At 40.8% G+C, this 18,964-nt stretch overlaps 1 protein-coding gene across 5 annotated transcripts in view; it reads left to right on the plus strand.

Annotated features, from left to right (window-relative positions):
* Positions 1–18,964, plus strand: part of LOC130596658 (cohesin subunit SA-2-like) — a 57,294-nt gene that overhangs the window by 36,557 nt on the left and 1,773 nt on the right. For 3 of the 5 annotated variants that reach the window (XM_057404514.1, XM_057404515.1, XM_057404517.1), the window contains 15 exons: positions 376–468; positions 554–643; positions 1,636–1,839; positions 3,448–3,524; positions 4,493–4,580; positions 5,590–5,667; positions 7,558–7,650; positions 8,375–8,543; positions 9,451–9,602; positions 10,433–10,534; positions 11,852–12,006; positions 12,118–12,246; positions 16,177–16,367; positions 17,520–17,694; positions 18,665–18,758. In XM_057404514.1, coding sequence (XP_057260497.1) covers positions 376–468; positions 554–643; positions 1,636–1,839; positions 3,448–3,524; positions 4,493–4,580; positions 5,590–5,667; positions 7,558–7,650; positions 8,375–8,543; positions 9,451–9,602; positions 10,433–10,534; positions 11,852–12,006; positions 12,118–12,246; positions 16,177–16,367; positions 17,520–17,694; positions 18,665–18,758 — 1,890 coding nt within the window. Of the gene's footprint in view, positions 1–375; positions 469–553; positions 644–1,635; positions 1,840–3,447; positions 3,525–4,492; positions 4,581–5,589; positions 5,668–7,557; positions 7,651–8,374; positions 8,544–9,450; positions 9,603–10,432; positions 10,535–11,851; positions 12,007–12,117; positions 12,247–16,176; positions 16,368–17,519; positions 17,695–18,664; positions 18,759–18,964 lie in introns of those variants that run through there. The other 2 variants (XM_057404516.1, XR_008971576.1) reach the window with 2 other exon arrangements.

Below are 18,964 nucleotides of genomic sequence, written 5' to 3' on the forward strand. Positions count from 1 at the left end.
TGCTTTGCCAGATAGCGTGTTCCTTGCGGTAGGTATATCTTAGGAAATAAAATGACTTATTTTATGCAACTACACAGTGTCTTTTGACCTCTACATCTTATCAGTTGAAGGAGATAGGCATTAGCGGAATGCCCGTGGAAGCATGTTCCTGACAAATGGTGAATGTTTTATCTGTGGGATATAGCTGTTCGGCAATTTGCATCTAATTTATGGTTAACAAAAAATAAAAATCATCTGGTTGTCTCCGTGCAAAAGTATCTGTATCTTAGCTTGATACACTTTAGACAAAGGCATGTGAGTTAACCTTGGGTTACGTATAAAATGCCACCCAAATCAAGGAGATTTTATAATTGAAACAAAATGCTTTATCTGCAGATTCTTTCAGTAAAAGAGAAGAAAATACAATTGGAAGATTGTACCAAAATTACTGAACACTTTATTATGGTGCTTCCTCAGCTCTTGGCAAAGGTAACTAACAGCTGCTATGTGAATGCATGTTAAATATTTCATTAAAATTCCTGCAGTGTACTCATATCCTTTTTTTTCTCTGCAGTATTCAACAGATGCACAAAAAGTGGCAAATCTTCTGCAGATTCCCCAGTATTATGATTTAGATGTTTACAGTACGGGACATCTAGAGAAGGTGAATAAGAATTGGGGTAGTTGGTTCATGTGGAATATACTAAATTTCTGTGACAATGCACAGAGTTTAGTGGGACTTGGAACAAGTAGGATACTCTTGAAATGTGAAGAAATCATCTCATACCTTGAGGAAAGTGGTCTTATTAGGGACTGCCAAAGAAAAGCCTTAGTGCTTGTCAGCTTTGATATGCTGTGACTGGCCCTGGTGGGTAATAATTTGTGGTTTCATGTGGTAGGCCTAGCCCTAGGTTTTTCATTGCTGGGTGGTGAGAGGGTGGGTAATGCCATGTGCCTGAGCTGGTGTCTTCCAGGAGTTTACAACAGAATAGGTTTCATTCTCCTTGAAGACTGACTCCCAGCTGCTGGGGAATGATAGTAACTGAAAGATAAGAATGGAGATAATGTATCCGCTGATGGGAAAGGGATGGTCAGAAATGGATACATGAAATCCTTGAAATAGCTTAATGTATTCTTAAGCAGGGATGTTTACAGGGAGGTAATGTTAGGCGAACACTCCTAGGTTAATTTCAGCACAAAATGTTAACTGGAGGAGAGTCAGCAGAATGGCAGAAGTTACCTCCTCTCACTGAGGGAAGATCCCAGTTGCTAACATGATCTGAAACATTTTCCATCTTCTGCTGCTGAGGGAGACAACTTCCATAGTTTGGAAACACACCTGTCCTTTGGAAAGATTTTTTTTATACCCTACCTTTGTCTTTATTTTTATGTAGTGCCAAACATGTACTGCTAAAGTAGAACTTGAAGTGGTTGCTTCATTCTTTAGGAAAATCCAGAGACAATAATAACAAAAAAACCCCACAACCTATAAACCCAGACAAAAATGCTGCATCCTTTAATCCTGTCCCTCTGCTTCTTAGAGTGGCATTTATTTTAGGTTGGATATGGAGATATGTGGGCTTAAAGTGTAGTGTATCTAAAGCATAAGTGGATTTTTGTACAATTTACCTATAATACTCCTTTTATCACCTGCAGCATTTGGATGCTTTGCTGAGAGAGATGAAGGACATTGTGGCTAAGCACTCTGACATGTCTGTCCTTGAGGCTTCCTCCAGGACTTATTATGTCCTCTGCAGTGAAGAGATTGCCATCTATAGCCAGGTGGATCATGCCCGATCTCAACTGATAGATGAGTTGATGGGACAGCTTAACCAGCTACTAGATGGCTTCTGGCAAAAGGTGAGTGTGACTCATTGTGGAGATAAACAGACTGTTTCCCTATGAAGAAATAAGACAAAAATATTAAGGGGGATATGGAGCTATTCTCTCCCTACTGTTTCTGCTTGAGGGGAGTAGAGCTTCCCAAGATGAATTTGTGCCTCTGAAAGAACTGTTTACATTTTAATGAAGCAGATGTATTTGGCAGGAATAGAGTGGGGAAAGTAATAAATGAGGTAGTCTACACCAGCAACAGGGCATTTTATGGCTTCTGGCAGGTTTTCATGGGATACCAGCATTTTTTGTAAAATGTGTTGACCCAAAAATCCCCTAACCACAAATTGGATTTATCTTGAGGATCTTAAATACATATCTATGTCAATGTGGAAGAATGTATGTTTATGAGAAACAAAATAAGTGCTAGACCAGATATTCTGGGCTTAAGCTCCACAGTTGCTCCATAGTTGTTCTGTTACCAGGCCAAAGATTCTGTGTGCAAGATCAGCTAATAAGTGCCGTGGATCTATAGGTGATGAGACTGTTCCCAAGAAAAGGTACAGTTATGTACTACTACATATTTGACTATACGCAAGATGTCTTTTGTGCTGTCACTTTGTCTGTAGAGATAGTTTTAGGGGGGAAAAAAAGCAACCCAGCAGTCTGTAATTGTATAATCTGTGGGGTCTTTGAATAACGACCTTCCCCTTGAAGAAGGACTGCCGAGTCTCCCTCAAAGTTCTTCATTAGTTCTAAAAAGCAGAAACAGCTGGTGGTGATATGAATAGCTTGCTGGCTGAACTGAACAACAGAAGCCTGCAGCTGATCTGATCAACTGTGCCGTCATGAACAGGTGTCGTGCCGTGGTATGAGTGTTAACACTGACAGGTTTTTATTGGACACTGGGATATTGTAAAATGTGTCCAGCCAAAAAATCCCCTAACCTCAGATTAGGTTTATTTTGCTGGTCTTAAATAGATATCTATGTCAATGTGGGAGAATGTGTGCTTATAAGACACAAGAAAAGTGCTAGACCAGGGATTCTTCAACTCCTTTTTAGTGTGATCCATATCTAAATAAAAAGATTTCTCCTGGAACCCCTCCCTTCTAATTCCTGGTTGTATATACTGTCTCCCGTAATCACGTAGTATACTTGTGGAAACTATAGCAATTGCATCTATGGGAAAGTATTTAATGTATTTTTAGCTATCTTTGAATGTGATCTGGCAGCTGGAAGCAAGGAGAGTCAGCACCAAGTGAACAGTTAGCCCCCCAGAGATCCTTAACAACTGTGTGAGGGACCACGAATGGCCTGTGAGTCTGGGGGTCAGCACTTCTGTGTTAGCCTAACTGCTAGTTTTATCTCTGTGTTAGCAATACTGTAGGCTAGGGAGGCTGCCATGGGTTTATTAATGTCAGGAATGTTTCCTTATACAGGATTTCCATGCAGTCAAAGTGGTGGTTTCTTTTTACTGTAGAGGAAGACATGAGTAGCATTGTTAAAGGTGAAGGGACTGGGGAGGGCTGGAGGAGAGTAATTCAAACTTGTGGATTGGTTGGGAAGAGAACATAGCAGTTGCCTTGCCCCACACTGCCTAACTCCTTTCTCTTTCCCAAACTTTCATAATTTAGGAAGAAGGATTTTGTACGGATGCAGGAGAAATTTCCCGGATGCGCTCTGTTTTGAGAAGAGTAGCAGCTTTTCATAAGTGAGATATTTATTTACACAATTTACTTTCCCATATACTGAAGTATCCACCTAACAGGTGCAAAGTGAGAATTGCTCTTGTTTGTTGGGTTTAATAAGATTTTTCCCAAAAGAATGAAAATGATCTCTATGAGAAGTGCTGCAAGATTTAGTTTCTTCTTAACGGAACTGTACTCTTAGGTATGGATTTCTTTTGGATTCATTATTGAGGTTGGAGCATTAGCCCTAATGTGGCTTGAGAAGTCTGTGTTACAGAGTTGGGATCTCAGAGTGGGCAGCAAAGATTCTGTCTGTGGTGCCTGTCTCCTAGCTGGATGCTTTTGCACTGCCTTACTGTCAACACTGGTGGTCAGTCTGAAGAGGGTATAGTGAATAAAGTCTTTTTTCCCCCGGCAGGTGTTATCTGCTTTGTTTGATTTAGTTTATTTGATCTTCTTTTGTTAAAAGATGTATTTCTCAAAAGCTTGGTTCTCCAGGGATTGTTCACCAAGTAAATTATCATGCAAGATAGTAGAGTGGGGAATTTGGCTGCCTTCTTAGTCTTTTACCTACCCTATGTGCTAGGGCTGCTCTGTTTTTGCAAAGAGAAGTCTAACATTGAGCTGCGAACACTCGAGTATTAGAAACAACCTTTTAAAGTGAGGTGGGGAAATTGTTCTTTAGACCCTTTTGGGCACCTAGAGAATGTGGATAGAGTACAAGAAAAGGAACAGAGTTTAAGCTGGTTTTCCTCTCCTCATTACACTGCAGTTTTGTGGTAGGAATGCAGACTGTAAGGCTATGGTTTAGAGGTTGCAGTGTTAAATTGTGAAAATAATTTAATTCCCCCCTTTAGAATTATTAATTAGTTGTTTAACATTATCGCTATACATCAGATAAAGGCAAAAATAGGATACACTTAACCTGTTTGGTCAGGTGAGATTTTGTTTCTTGCTTAGTGTATCACTGTCATTTCTTTTTCACTTGCAGTGCACACGATCTCACTAAGTGGAATCTGTATGACAAGACTTTAAGGTTGCTGGTGTTTGAAATGGAACATGGGAGTTTGCCTGTTCTGGTCAGTTGTTAATATTTAACACTGAAGGAGTTTTTTCTTGTCGAAAGCAGGAAAATTAGGAAATACTAAATAATCATAAATGTCCTATGGGGCAGAAAGGTACTGTTTCCATTTCTCTATCTGGGGAAAAGAGGCTGTCTTTGGTATAACGTTATTTGAATTGGTAAATTCATGCCATAGATTCATTTATTTTGGAGATTATCCAAAACTATGGTAATCATCTGACATCTGGATTGACCCTTTGCCACACTCAGTACTTCACATGATTGTACAGTCTTGCTCTCAGTACACATGAAATTGTAGATTGCATGTAACCAGAAACAGGAATACTTTGGACCTGTTGCTTGAATATTGACTCTTGGTGAAAATGGTTTGTAATTACCAACTGTCTCAACTGCAGCCTTTTGTTGTCTGATTGCCTCAATTCAAATATTGGCTGTGCCAAGATGGAGGTGTATATCCTGGGATTATAAGGTGAAGTACTCCAGTAGCCATGACTGTTAATCAGCACCTGTTTTGAGGTGACAACTTGAGGTTATTTGGGAAGGGGTAAAATACAGTTGAGTAAAGAGAGCCTGCAGCAAGTAGGTAGAGGTGGACTTGTTTAGATGGGGCATTGGAGCACTGAAGTTTGGCTTCTGCTCTGAATTGCCCTCTGAAGGAGTCAACCTTTAATCAAAGACTGCAGAGAAATCCTGAGAAGCTAAGCTAAAGTTAGCTTCTGTGAACACTCTTTAGTATGTGGTTAATTTCCACTGAACTCATCAAGATGTCAAGAGTTCTGCAGAAGCAGCACCTTAATAATGGAGGTTCTCAGGAAGCAATGTTTGCTTGTTTGTAAACTCATTAAGTTTATTTTCAGTGTCTAAATACTTTACAGTGCAAAAACCGTCATGCAAGCAGCGTGCAGAATGTCAGGCTTGAATGCTTTTTGCTTCCTAAGCTTTTTGCTGTTGAGTTTCATGTGCAAAGGTTCATATAAATAAAGTACATGTGGTTTTATTTGCAGATTATTGTGCCAGCTCTCCAGTCCACATATTTTTCTCTCCTGTGGCAACTAGCTGCAGTTTCAGAAAATTCTCCCAAGGTTGGTTGTTCCATTTAATTTTGAATGCCAGAGTTGTGATTCTAGAAGTTTAAGTTGCTTTTTTGTTCTTAGATTGCCAGAAAAAAACTGAGTGCCAAGCTTTCTAAGGAGATAATTTGTGTGTTTTCTTGAGGAAACCAAGTTGAATTGAGGCATTTTCTCTCTGTTTTGCCCTCCTTTTTTAAAAAGTGTTTATGCTTTTTCAGGCTGCAGGAGAATAAGTAAACAGTGGATCACCTCTATTTTTACTGCAAAACATGTGCATTGAATTCCTGAGGCTTCATGGAGATAAGGAGCTTGTTCCACCACCAGATAGTTTGTTGTTTTCTTGTTTTAAGCGACAAAGAGTATTCAGTGAATCCTCCAGGAAATCTGTTGCTTTCTTTTGTTCTTATTTTCTTGTTTTTCTTACATATTTCTAGCAGAAAGCTTGAGGAAAGTGGCAGTTTTCTCATCAACTATTTACTTTCTTAATCGGTTTTCAAAAGTGCCAAGTTCAGGTATTTTAGAAGACAGTCTAGAAGACACCACAGAGCAAAACTCCTTTATGCTTCAGTTCACATGTGAATGTGTACCTGTGCTGCTTGTCTTCACGGTAGTTTCTGACTACAGTGATTGCTGTTGCTTCTGTCAATTCTGTCCCCTTCCCCTGGTGCTTGCTCCCATGTGTGCAGAATAGGACACTGACATGGACATTTGTTAGCTGGGAGGTTGCCCGTTTGGTGACTGATTCACTATCTATTCCTGTCCCGTTCCATTCCTGTGTGGATGTCCGCATCTCTCGCTGCTCTAATATGTTCTGCCTTTCAGTCCAGACATGGTTAGCTTAACTGATAATGGGGCAGCATATTTTTTTAATTTGACCTTTCATATGGGAGCAGATTTTGACTGAAAGCACAATGTTATGGCTCACTCTGCAGGGCCAAATCTGGATGTTGCCAGAGAGAGAAATTCTAAGACCAAAAAAAAACACTTCCTGGACCAGCATGTCTAGGACTGTTTCTTCCTCCCCCTCCACCCCCAAGAGTGTTAAGGCAATGGTTTACCTCCCCCTCTGCTTCTTTGCAGCATTCCCTGGGATGGATCCCATTTCTTGTAAATGTACAGTTGCATAGCACAAAATTCAGCCCTCCTGTAAGGGCATTCCTCTTCTATTCACTGCTCAAAGCTCAGTGCAGTGCAACAGCTGGGACCTGATGAAGGATTAGAGTCTTTTCTATGGCTGTGGGCAAATCAAGTAGTCTGTCTGGCTGGATTCATCTTAACAAACAGAGGTGTCTAAGTTTTTGAGTGCCAAAGGTAGCAGTATGGTTAAACTACATTCCCTCTATAGTCAATAGAAGGAGGGAGAAGAGCAACTTCAGAAGGCAATACATGTTGCAAATTAGGTGGGATGGACCAGAGTTTTCATGACTCTACTTCCATCTCTGAAGTGAAAATCATCCTTACTGCATCATAAGGATAAACTGAAGTGAGGAAGGGAATAAGGGAATACATGCTATTAAACTGCCCATCATACAGATGGAGCAACAGAGTGTGACTTGCTGAATACCACTAGCCTCAGCAAGTGTGACAGGTGCCCATGTCCTACTAGTATTTGTCACATTTCTGCACCAGAGTTGAGGGGAAATTATATATTTTTATGAATTGACCTTTCTATCCCAGATATTGTGCCTGAAAACAAGCCATGGTTTAAAAGTTATTCATAGCTAGTAAGTAAGCTGTTGCTACTGGGAGATGTCAGCTTTTTTCATAATGTCATCAGCTGTGCTATCTTGAATGAATAATAACAGTGGAAGACAGATGCAACTGCTGCTTGTTCTATAATTCTCTAATGAATCATAGTCCATAACGTATTTTTCCTGTCACTTTTCCTGAATATGTTTTTAGGAGACTCTTTTTGCACTAGGAAGGGAGCTGAGACATTTCAGTCAGATTTGCATGCACTTCCTCCACCATAAGGATAAAGATGTAAAAGAAAAGGTTTGTGTTTCTCTATCACTTAACTGGTGTTCATGCTCAGTCCTCCTTTTAAATGTCTGCCTTTCTTTTCATACTAGTATTTCCTTCTGCTGATTTTTGGTATTTGTTTTAGTCTCTTAGCAGAAAAATAACTCTAAAAAAACCCAATCTTTGACTATTTATTTTAAAGGAAAATTAAAGTTATGTTAGTTGAAGTGCTACAAAATTCAGTGCTTTAATCAAGCACAGATACGTGTCTGCACAGTCCTTCTGCAGAATCAATGAATGTCTCAATTCATGAATCTGAATGTCTCAGTTTGCTGGTTTATAATCATTGTGTTTTCTGATTAGACTGAGCAGTGTACTGTGTACTGGTTGCTATAATTGCTTTAGTAATTCCTGCTATGAATATTACTTCAAAAAGTGGGAGAAATTGTCCAGTAATTCATGTGTTAAAAGGGAGATATTCTAGCATAACAGAGCTCTTCTTTCCATGGAAATTTGACAGCCTTTAGGTGGTGTTCATGCATGATACCTATATATGCTGTATCCTAAGGTACAAATTCTAGAAAGGCTTTGCTGTGGCATTTTACCACATGCTGGAGCAAACAGAAATCTTTAGCTTGCAAGGAAGAAGTGGGATAGAAGCTAGTTTGTTAATATTGGTGTTTGATGGAGATGGAAAGTGGAGTTGGCATGAAAAGTGGTCTCTAAAAACTTGTTTGACTTTGTTTGCTTGGTACAGGCCTTCCTGATACTCTGTGACTGGTTGCTGATTTTGAGTCATCAGGATGCAAATAATAACGAACAAGCAGTTGGACTTCTAGATTATCTTCCTAGCACATCACTTCAGGAAAAACTGCTTTTATTTATTCAGGAACATGTTTTCATGGGGGAAGAAGAGGAAAGCAAAGGTTAGACATCTTCATCACCTGAGAAACAATCTACCACTTCTGCTGTCATTTGTCATCTGCACTGAATGTATCAGGAAAATTGGCTGGTCTTTGGGTTTTTTTTTGAGGGAAGAGGGGGCTGGGGTTGTTTGTTTTTTTTGACTGGGTCCCTTTACGACGAAAGTGGCTGATCTGTGATACACTGATCTGTATCCACTGAATCTTGTGGATCATCTTGTGGATCAACCACAAGAAGTATCTGCAAATTTACTTACATTTGCAGCAGGAAAGAGTTTATCTCAGCTCTTCTCCTGCAAGAAGCTCTCCCCAAGCACCTTTGTAGCTATTTTGGAAGACTCTTAGGAGTATTTGTTTTCCACAACTTTTCCATCTAGTAACTAACCCATGTTCCAGAGAGTTAATGATAGGAAATTACTTTTTTCTCTCTTTTTGATAACCACTTGGAGAGTTCCATCTCAATTCTTCCCTTGTTGATCGTACATGGCAGCTTTTGTAGGGTTTCTCATGAGTTATGTACTGGTTTTCTAGCATCTGTGTTATTTGAGGGAAAAAAATGTGGTTGCAATTTGTCTGGTCTCTCCCATTTGGCATGTTTGTGCGCCTGGTTCCATTCTGTATCTGTGAACAGTGTTGTGCACAGAGATTCTGACTAGTAGAAATGTAAAAGCCCCATGAAGATGAGAGTAGAAAGAAGACTGTGGAAATAACTTGCTTTCACTGTCATCAGTTTCAAGCTTTGAAATGGAAAAAAAACCCTGTATTTTCTGATACACTCAGGAAGGAGCACTAGCATCTGTTGCTTACTGTGTTGACTGAACAGCAGTCTGTGCTATTTGGATGAAAGTTTGTCATTAAAATTGAGATCTTGAGTAAGTAGAACAAAACTTCAGTGGTTTTGTTTCCCTAGACCTGACAGAAGAGGAGGAAAGAAAGGATGAAAGTTGCAAACTTGACAACTTGCACAAAAAGCGGAGTCTTCTTGCAGCGTATTGCAAGTTAATAGCATACAATGTGGTAGAGATGACTGCAGCTGCTGAAATCTACAAGTATTATGTTAAGGTAATGTTTTAGATGAGGTTGCTTTGCTTATCAGTGCATTTTCGTTTTTCAGAGTGACTCCAGTGTTTGTGAAAGATGTGGGCTTAATAGTCTTATGGCTCAGAATCCTTGCATGATCACAAAAGGGCTATAAAATCAAGCAAGTGCACGACAAATCTTCCCCCTTTGCTCTGCAAAGGTACCTCACTGCAGGCAAAGTCACTGAAAATTGAGTAGGGGGTATGGCTGGCTGCACATCTGCTCCTCAGCTTCTCCAGAGAGGTCACTGCAGAGAAGCAGTTTATGGCTAGGAGAGTATTTTAACTATAGTTTCCCACACTGAAGCTTGTCAACTCTATACAGCTCACCCAGTCCATACACAGATGGCCTAGATTTCACATGAGTGCTGGTGTTTAAACAACTGGTAGGGCTTCAGCCACTCTGAAGTGGGTTTCAGGAGGACTGAGAAGAGCACAGATGGACAGTTTCCTTGAGCCAACTAGCGGGACTTTTGAAATCCCTGAATATGGATCTTGTTTTTCACTGGGCCCAAGGCAAGCACTGGTTATATACAGAAAACTCTATTTCTCTCCTGAGGAGGCTTTGTTCTTTTGTTGTAATAAATACTTAGCAATTTCAGTGTAACTTTAATCCTCACATTCTCTTAAAGGAGCATGGCATTGCTTTACATATGAAATAATAGAAAAAGTCCAGTTTTCATCTTTATCTTGGGTGTTCTGATATTGGGAGTGTTTTGTGAACTTCTGTTGCATGAAAGCAGTCGTATTTTGTGTACTCCCAGTGCTAAAGAAGGGTAATGATAATTTCATTTGTTTTGTTTCTGTTAATAGACCTACAATGATTTTGGAGACATAATTAGAGAAACTTTAAGCAAGACAAGACACAATAACAAAATTCAGAGTACCAAGACACTGATTATCTGTCTGCAGCAGGTAAGGTTAAGGTTAAAGCAAGAGGCTAGGGGCTCTTAATGACAGCTGTACTCATATTGGAGTGTTTTACGTTGCTGTAATTATTCAAAATTCAAATCCATGAAAAAGAAAACCCGAAGTAGTGGAAGAAATTGTTTTCCTTGCCTGTACTTTCTATGTGTATGTTGATTTTTGCATCAAAACTCCTTACAAATCATTACATCTGTTTTAAAATGTAATTTTGTGCATGATTCTTTTTGATCTTGGTTTTAACCTTCAAATGCATAGTGTGTTAGGACTGATGTGTAAGTATGAAGTGTTTCTTGGGATACGGTAGGTGTCTCTTAAGCTGAAAAAGGTTGAGGATATTTTACAGTATTTTACCTCAATTCGTATTCAGTTTAAAGAACCAGAAATGTATCTGTGGCTGGCAAGCTCTGACCCCCCATATCTGCAGTATTTTTTTTCTGGAAGAAAGTGGGTTGTGGCCCTTCTGAAGGGTCTCAGTTGCTGGGGCTTGCAGCTGCTGACTGATGAGGCAAGTTAGCTATTTTAGCAGCTGCTTTTGCCAGCTCTGCCCATGACCAGAGCTGCTTCTAGCCTGGAGTTGTGCTGTAGGCCACAGAGCAGGCTCCTCACAGGGAGTGTTGACACATGAGCTTTGCTTATTTCACACACATTGCCAGGGGCTTATCTGTGAACTAGCCCCTGAAATCTGAGCTTAGATGAGGCTAAGCAGCATTTGGCTACATATATTCTGCTGACATAGTCAGGACTTTGTGTTTAGGTATCACATAGGCAACAGGCCCTTTTTGGTTATTGCTTGACCTTGAAAGTTAACAAGTTGAAGAGAACAAGCTACCTTCCCATGTTCTGTTACCAAGAAAACCCCCAAACATAGTTAATTGGGCTCAAAGCGTGCTTTTGACCCAGTCTCACTCTAAAGAAATTGGACTATGCTGCTGCCAAACTTGATGCTTTATTTTTGCATTCTGATGTTCCAGAAGCTTCTCGGGCAAATTAGGCCTCTGGGGCTTGATTCAGAAGTCCCAGCAGGAGATGGGGTCAGTGGAGCCACCATCTTCAGGATTTGGTTCTCTGTTTATGCACACCGTGTTTTATTTTTCGTTTTTGATTTATGCCTGTTAGCACAACAGTGTCATTTGTGTCAGTACCTTCTTGTCCCAGTCATGTACTTCTAAAGTATGACTTACCTGCTCTTTCATAAGGCTTGTCTGTGGAAGCCAGCTGTTGCTTGCTATGTGTGTCTCTGTCCTTCTAGTGCTTTGTTTGCCTGTAGGATTACGTATGGTTGCTTATCTGAGACTTCTTTTGCAGCTGTTTCAGGCACATGCAGAAAGCCACGACAGCAGTGGCAGTTTGGACTTCTTCTCTGCTTCCTTCACAAACATGAAAGAACTTGCTCGTCGCTTTTCACTAACGTTTGGCTGGGACCAAGTGAAATCTAGAGAATCTGTAGCCATGATACACAAGTATGTGCCATGTAACATCACTTTGTCCATTGTCATTGCTTTGTTCGTTGTCTGTTTGTCTGTTTTATTACTCTGTTTTTCTTTTTCCTTTTTTTTTTCCTATTCCAATAGGGAAGGGATTGAATTTGCTTTTCAAGGAGCTAATGGAGTACATGGAAAATGCTTGCCTCCTAACTTGAGCTTTCTGTTAATCATCAATGAATTTTCCAACAAGCTGCTAAAGCCAGACAAAAGACTAGTGTAAGTTAAGTTCTTGTACATTGTCATACACAGTTTGCTTTGTGTATCCCTGTACATGGGACACTTGACCTTCAGTGTTGCAGAAGTTGCTCGAGGGCTTTTCAGAGAACCTTTGAAATCAATCTGCCCCTGAGGCTGTTAGCTTGAAGACACTTGTTGGGTTTTGCAGTAGGAGTTATTTCAGATTGTACATGCATTATGCATTCTAGTTAATTTCTAGACATAGTTGTGGCCATGTATGGCAATTCTTCTGTAGGAAAGACAATGTTAATTTGGTGGAAGAGATCTGCAGTTTGACTGGCTAGTGGTGGAGTGGCAGGACTGTTTTTCTGAACAGAAAAGTAAAGCAGAAAAGGTGGAGGAAGAGAGTGCCCAGATCATTATTTTGTGATGACATAATTCCACAGCTTCCAAGCTCAATTATGTGAGTTCCACGGGAATGTATTTGGAATAGAAATACACATGACACTACTCATAATGCGGACGTTTAAGTTCAAGAATTTACTATTTATGGGGGAATATGCCCTGATCTAGTTGGGCATATGTTATACAGTGGTTTAAATATTTATATTTAATAATATAACAATGCTATCTTTATTTTGGCATCATGGGGAATTATGCATCTGCACGGAGAGATGTATTATTATGTCTCTTACTCTCTTTTTCACCTGCCTCAACTTAAGTTATTTTTGAGATGGAAGTAATGTTCTTCCTTCTATTTGTCCTTTGTCATTACGTCCCAAGTCAGTGCTGCTTCTGTTGGATCTGGATCTCTGCACTTCAGTCTGCTGTTTACGGGCACTGTAAAAAACTATTGCAAAATATGTAACAGGTATTTCCATTTTCCTGAGAGCATATTTGAGGACACAGGAATGTAAGATGAAACATGAAGATGCTTCTGCCTGTTTGAATTTCTGAGCAAATCACCCCAGTACCTGACAAGAAAAATTCCACTTTGAAGAAGTCAGCAGAAATGGAAAAAACCCCCAATCTGCTATCATGTCTTGATGAGCCTTGTGTAACTTGTTTGCTCCTGTGTCGCTTTGTCTTAAATTGGAGGATAACTTCCATGAGTGTCATCAAGCAGTTTTTATATAACAAGGGTCAAGAGTGGTAAAATGTCTACTTTCCTGTTACTTTACATGACAAACACAATTTAATAATAATTGCCAGCTACCCAGACAGTGTATTTTGAAAAATTAACTCAAACCCAAAATGCAGAATACAGAAGAAAAGTATTTGACATATCCTGATTGCAATTCCTGGTAAATCTGATATGGATAATCTATGGGTAGCGATAACTTCCCTTTATATTCTTGCATTCCTCTCAGAGAGGATCTTCGAGATCTGTGACTAGAATTGGCTTTCACAGAACCATAGAATCACAGAATGGTTTGGGTTGGAAGGCACCTTAAAGCTCATCCAGTTCCAACCCCCTTGACATGGGCAGGGACACCTTCCATGAGACCAGGTTGCTCAAAGCCCTGTGCAGCCTGGCCTTGAACACTGCCAGGGATGGGGCAGCCACAACTTCTCCAACTTCTCTGGGCAACCTGTGCCAGTGTCTCACCACCCTCACAGGGAAGAACTTCTCAAAGTCTAATCTGAATCTCCCCTCTTTTGATATAAAGCCATTTCCCCTTGTCCTGTCCCTACACACCTTTGTAAAAAGTCCCTCTCTGGATTTCGTGTAGGCCCCCTTTAGGTACTGGAAGGCTGCAATAACGTGTCCCCAGAGCCTTCTCTTCTTGAACAGCCCCAACTCTCAGCCTGTTCTTACTGGGGAGGTACTCCAGGCCCTGTTTTGTACAGTTTCTGTGCAACTCTGTCCATGTTGCCTGCATTTTAAAGAGCTGTTATAATCTCTGTGGTGACACTTGAGCAATGAGTAGATTTCTGTTAATCTATCCTTGAATAACTTTGTCATTTCATTTACCTCCAAGGAGTAACTTTTAATTAAGAGGAAAATATTTCATCATTGAAGTAGGCAGATTTAAAGTTAACCACCAACAATTTTTTCCTAGGGCTATATTTAACTTCTTCACCAGAGGGATATATTCCAGAAGTATATTCCTGAATGTATTATTAGATACATTCAGGTAGGTTTATTCATTGAAAACTTTTGTGGGAAATACAGAACCTAGCAAGGAATGCACTTTGGCTTCAGTTCTTAATGCTTTGGACCTCCCCCCTGCTGCTGGGAACAAATGGGAAACAATAAAATTCACAAGGGGGGAAATAGCAATTCTATCCACAAGCACATTCAGACTGAGTTTCTAGAGTAACAGTTTCTATTCTGGGAGTCCTAAAATGCCTTGCAGGGGCTGGAGATTATATTTCCTCTTAGAAATATTTAGGTTTAGCACCATCATAAATTACTGGGTGGAATGTTTTAGGTCAACATGAACTTTTAGAAATAAACATCTGGTTATTTTCATTTTTATTATTAATCATGAGATTGATGTCCAGGTATGTATGTTAACATATGTGAATGTACCTGTAACAGATGAGATGCAGAATATGGGCATTTGTTAGAAAGGAGTATATTTCAACACCATCAAAGTATATGGATTTTAACCTCCTTCCCTGTAATTGGCCAGGCTGTAGCAGTAAAATATTGGACTTGTCAATTGCTCTGTGCCACAAAATGCACACAAGAAATGAATTATTGAATAACAAGCAGCATGAGGGGCCTGATTCTTGAATCAGTAGGAGTCTTTCCATTGACATTGATAGCAGTTGGATTAGACCCTAAAAATGTAATTATAATACATGCTTGTTTGAAATCAACAAATTCCATTACCAGGGTTGCTTGATCCTTGGGCCCCCCCGGAGTCCAGGGCTGTAATTGTTTCAGAGTCGGTGCTTACCCTAACCTCTTCCCAGCACCAGTTTTCTTGTTTTGCAAACCAAATGAAATGTTTGATATTTTCCAGGCCACACTCCTAATCAAAGAAAGAATAATATACTCCACAGGCTGGCATTAAAACCATCACTTCTGGTATTTGCGAAAGTGGGGTCCATTTTAACAACACTGGGCTTGATTTTCAAAGCGACGAGCTGTAGCTGAAATGTAGTGAATGTCCAGTTTCTAATCCTGAGTCAGACATTGTTTTTCTTACTGTTATGAAGTAGGATTGGGTCAGGAATGTCCTGGTTTTTGAGAAGAAGGCTTGAAGGAGACCTCTCTGCTGCAGAAGAGGTGATGGCTTCATCTGGAATTCAGGGGGGGCTAATGTCAAGCTTCCAGATTGGATCAGGCAGAACAGGGATTTGAACCAATGTTTCCCACACCCTGTGTGTTGTAATTGTAGAGCTATTAGCTGCATCTTTCAGACACTTGACATTTTATTTGTAACCTGAGAGAATTGGATTGAATTTGAGATGGTACTATAGAAAAGTGGCTTAATTGGTTGTTCTTGTTTTTAGTTTTGACAAAACAGGCACTCATGGCATAAATCCCCCATTTCCCAATGCGCTATCCTGTTGAACCACAGGGAGCATCTCTCATCTGGGATCTCTTGCATTGCAGTCTGTGACACAGAAAAGGGCCACCAGGACAAGAGGTGCATCCTTGCAGAGTTCTGCTCTGTTGAAACTGCTCTTGGCAGCAGCAACTGACAGTGACTTTTCCCGCACAGGCAATGCATTCTAGTGACTGATGTAATTCTGTGATTCCTGTGGATCTAGTATTGTTTCTAATGCTTACATTCAAGCACCCTTTTAGCTTTGAAGGCATCTGCTATTTAAATATTCAGATATTTCAGAGATGTCCGATATTTCTGAGAAAAGGAATGCCCTTTCTTTTTCTCTGACACTTCTGTCTGCACCTTTGGAGAGCAGAGGGAAAATGCCTTTCTAGCAATTACTTCCTAAATATTGAGGGGAAAGGTACTGAGTTTTCTTATGCTTGTTTTTGGTTTCCTCCAGGTATGCTTACTTACAGAGGTACGTAGCAGAACCACTGCCTTGCAAAGGAGACGAATGGCAGCCGTTGATTTGGTACAGGAACTCATTATTGGCAAATGAAGATGAGGAGAGCTCTGTGCTTGGCAGTTCAGGAGAGTGGTCCCCTGTGGGCACATCTAAGACATCTTCTTTTAAAAGGAAATTGTCTAATGGTATGAAAGCTTCCCTGTTCTGGACCAGCTGTATTTGCACTGTCCCAGCTAAAATGCACTTCATGCTTTGCATTAGCAGTGCCGCAGTGTGCTGGAAGTTGTGGACTTTACAGTTTGAACTGTGGTTTTTGCCTTCAGCTGTGTTGCTGTTAAAGGTCTTATCATCACTCAATAGCAGTAAGGTTGGTCTGGAGACTTTGAGTGAGCCAAATTCAGGTAATCATAGAATCACAGAATGGTTTGGGTTAGAAGGGACCATCTAGTTCCAAACCCCTACTACTAGACCAAAGCCCCATCCAACCTGGCCTTGTACACTTCCTTTGATGGGTAGCCACAACTTCTCTGGGCAACCTGTTCTGGATGAATTCTCTGTACTGAGCTCTGGCATTTGTCTGTGCTGTTGAGACTTGGTTCATTGCTTTTAATTGTTAAGAGCGTTGTTGCTTTAGGCCCTGTAGATAATTGAGACAGGAGATGTATTTCTAGAAGTTGATTCAGAACATTAGCCCAGATGATCTGAGCCAAATCATCTGCTAGGGTCCTTGAATTTCTAGGGAACCTGTAAAATTATACTCCTAACTTAAAGAGTTACAGTTAGGTGGGCTGCATCCAGGCTTTAGCAGCTCTCATGGACTTCCAATCCATAATGAGGTATTCACTGCATGGGTATGAAGGGACTTGTTTAAATGCAGTAAAGCCATTATGGAAACAATTGCCAGTAAAAATGCAAAGTGCTGTAGACACATGCAGTTTTGTGTGGAGGACGGACAATTTTCCCAGAGCATCTTTTAGTTTCTTTCTCATCCTTTCTCAGAAATGTTCTTTTCAGTGACTTGCCTTCATCAGGCTTGTTCCTATGTGTCCCAAAGGCCCTCTTTTCTGGAGGGTTATATAAACTCAACAATACTGATAGCACTTACGGACTGGGGCCGAGATCATACCTCTAGATTGCAAAAATGACCAGTGGGCAAAATAAATGGATTATCTTGTTTGTGGCTTTTAGCTGGCTCCTTTAGAAGCAAATGCTTTGCTCCAGGTCTCCCTTTGAGCCTGGCCCAATTGCTTCACTGCTGTGGGGAGCATGTTGGAAAGATCCGTCTTGAGTCCTCTGAGGGGAGGCTGAAGCACGAGTCTCTTCACTGTCTGTTACAGGGTCTTTGCCTGAAACCAGCCAGACTGAGGCCACAAGGAAAGCTCCAGAACCACATTGTGCTTCCCAGCTTGCCTCTGCAGCCGGCAAGAGCAGGAAGAGGTTGAAATCCCAAGAGGTGCACTTGCAGGAACACTTGCCATTCCTCTGTCCAGGAGGACTGCGTGGAAGATACTGGTGAGACTGTTATGTCTTAAAAGCACCTTCACTTGTACTGACACTTGGGGTCTCTATCCACCTCTGCTTCTGCTCTTTGTAATGCTTTCAGGGTGTGTGTCCCTCCTGTCTGTCTTACGGGCTGTGTCCCACAGACAGGTTGGGGTTTTTGTTTCCTCAGTCCAGTATTTACATTTACTGCTTTAGCCTGATTGTCCCCCGGGGCTTCCGAACGTTTTTGGACAATATCGAGTGTGAAGGAAAAAAAAGGCAAGGGAGGAGGAAGGCTCCCTGTCCCGTTCTCTGTCTCTGTCCCTAGTTAGAGGCCTGTGGTGTTGGTTACTCCCTGGCTGTTTGCTGCAGCTGCACAATGAGTGTTTTCTGCATCTCTGGAAATGAAAGAGGATTTTTGTGTCTGCAGATCTGCTGGCAACCGCTGTGTAACTGGTGACTTTCTTCTAGATGTGCATGTCTGAATGCTGTTAAAACCTCACAGAACTTGGGTGAAAGACAGGTATTGCAGGATTAGGGAGTCTGGAGTCTACTTTTGAACTCTCTAAAGTACTCAGAATGCTCAGTTGGGGTATTTTGCTTCAATACTCTTCACTTATTGAGATGTTAGATGTCATTTCCCATGTTAGGTTACAAGACAAAATACAAATCCCAGGAAGACACATGCTTTTCCAGTTTTTGGGACACTTGTTGAATGGACCTCATGAACACAAAATAGAACAAAAATGTATTAAACATGAAGAAGGTAGCCCCTGTTTAAATGAATGTTTTGTTTCTGAACTGCTTTATTGGCAATTCCTCGGAGCATGACCTCTTTCGTACTTGGGGAATACTGGGCCAGAAACTTTGGCCTACCTTAACATGAATATCTTGGCAGCACATCTTCATATGTGAACTACTCTGCCTTAAGCACACTTGTGCAATGTGCAGCCTCTGTTAGCAAGTTTGTCAAGACTTGGTTTTTTTTTTTTCCCCCCAGCAAAGATGAGATTAAGACAGAAGAGGTCTCAGAGGAGGGTCAAGCAGAGGACACAGCTGAAGATGTCGATGTTGATGTGGTTGGTGCAGACCAGGTAATTTCAGCTTGATTTTTCCATCTCTGAGGACAGCTGTGGTTGAGATGGGTGAATGTGAGTTCAGAGTCTCATGAATACCCATCTAGCAGCACTTTTGTGGCCCCTTTGGGGGTGAGAAAAGGGATTTTCCCCTCTTCCCTTTCCAGCTGCAGCTGCAGTCTCCTTCTTAGCTGCAGTCTCCTTCTTCAGCTTATCTGCATTTT

The sequence above is a fragment of the Pezoporus wallicus genome, unplaced genomic scaffold (genome assembly GCF_028554395.1).
Source record: "Pezoporus wallicus isolate ANWC-B61680 ecotype Strahan unplaced genomic scaffold, APGP_CSIRO_Pwel_v1 contig_5787, whole genome shotgun sequence".
Lineage (NCBI taxonomy): Eukaryota > Metazoa > Chordata > Aves > Psittaciformes > Psittacidae > Pezoporus > Pezoporus wallicus.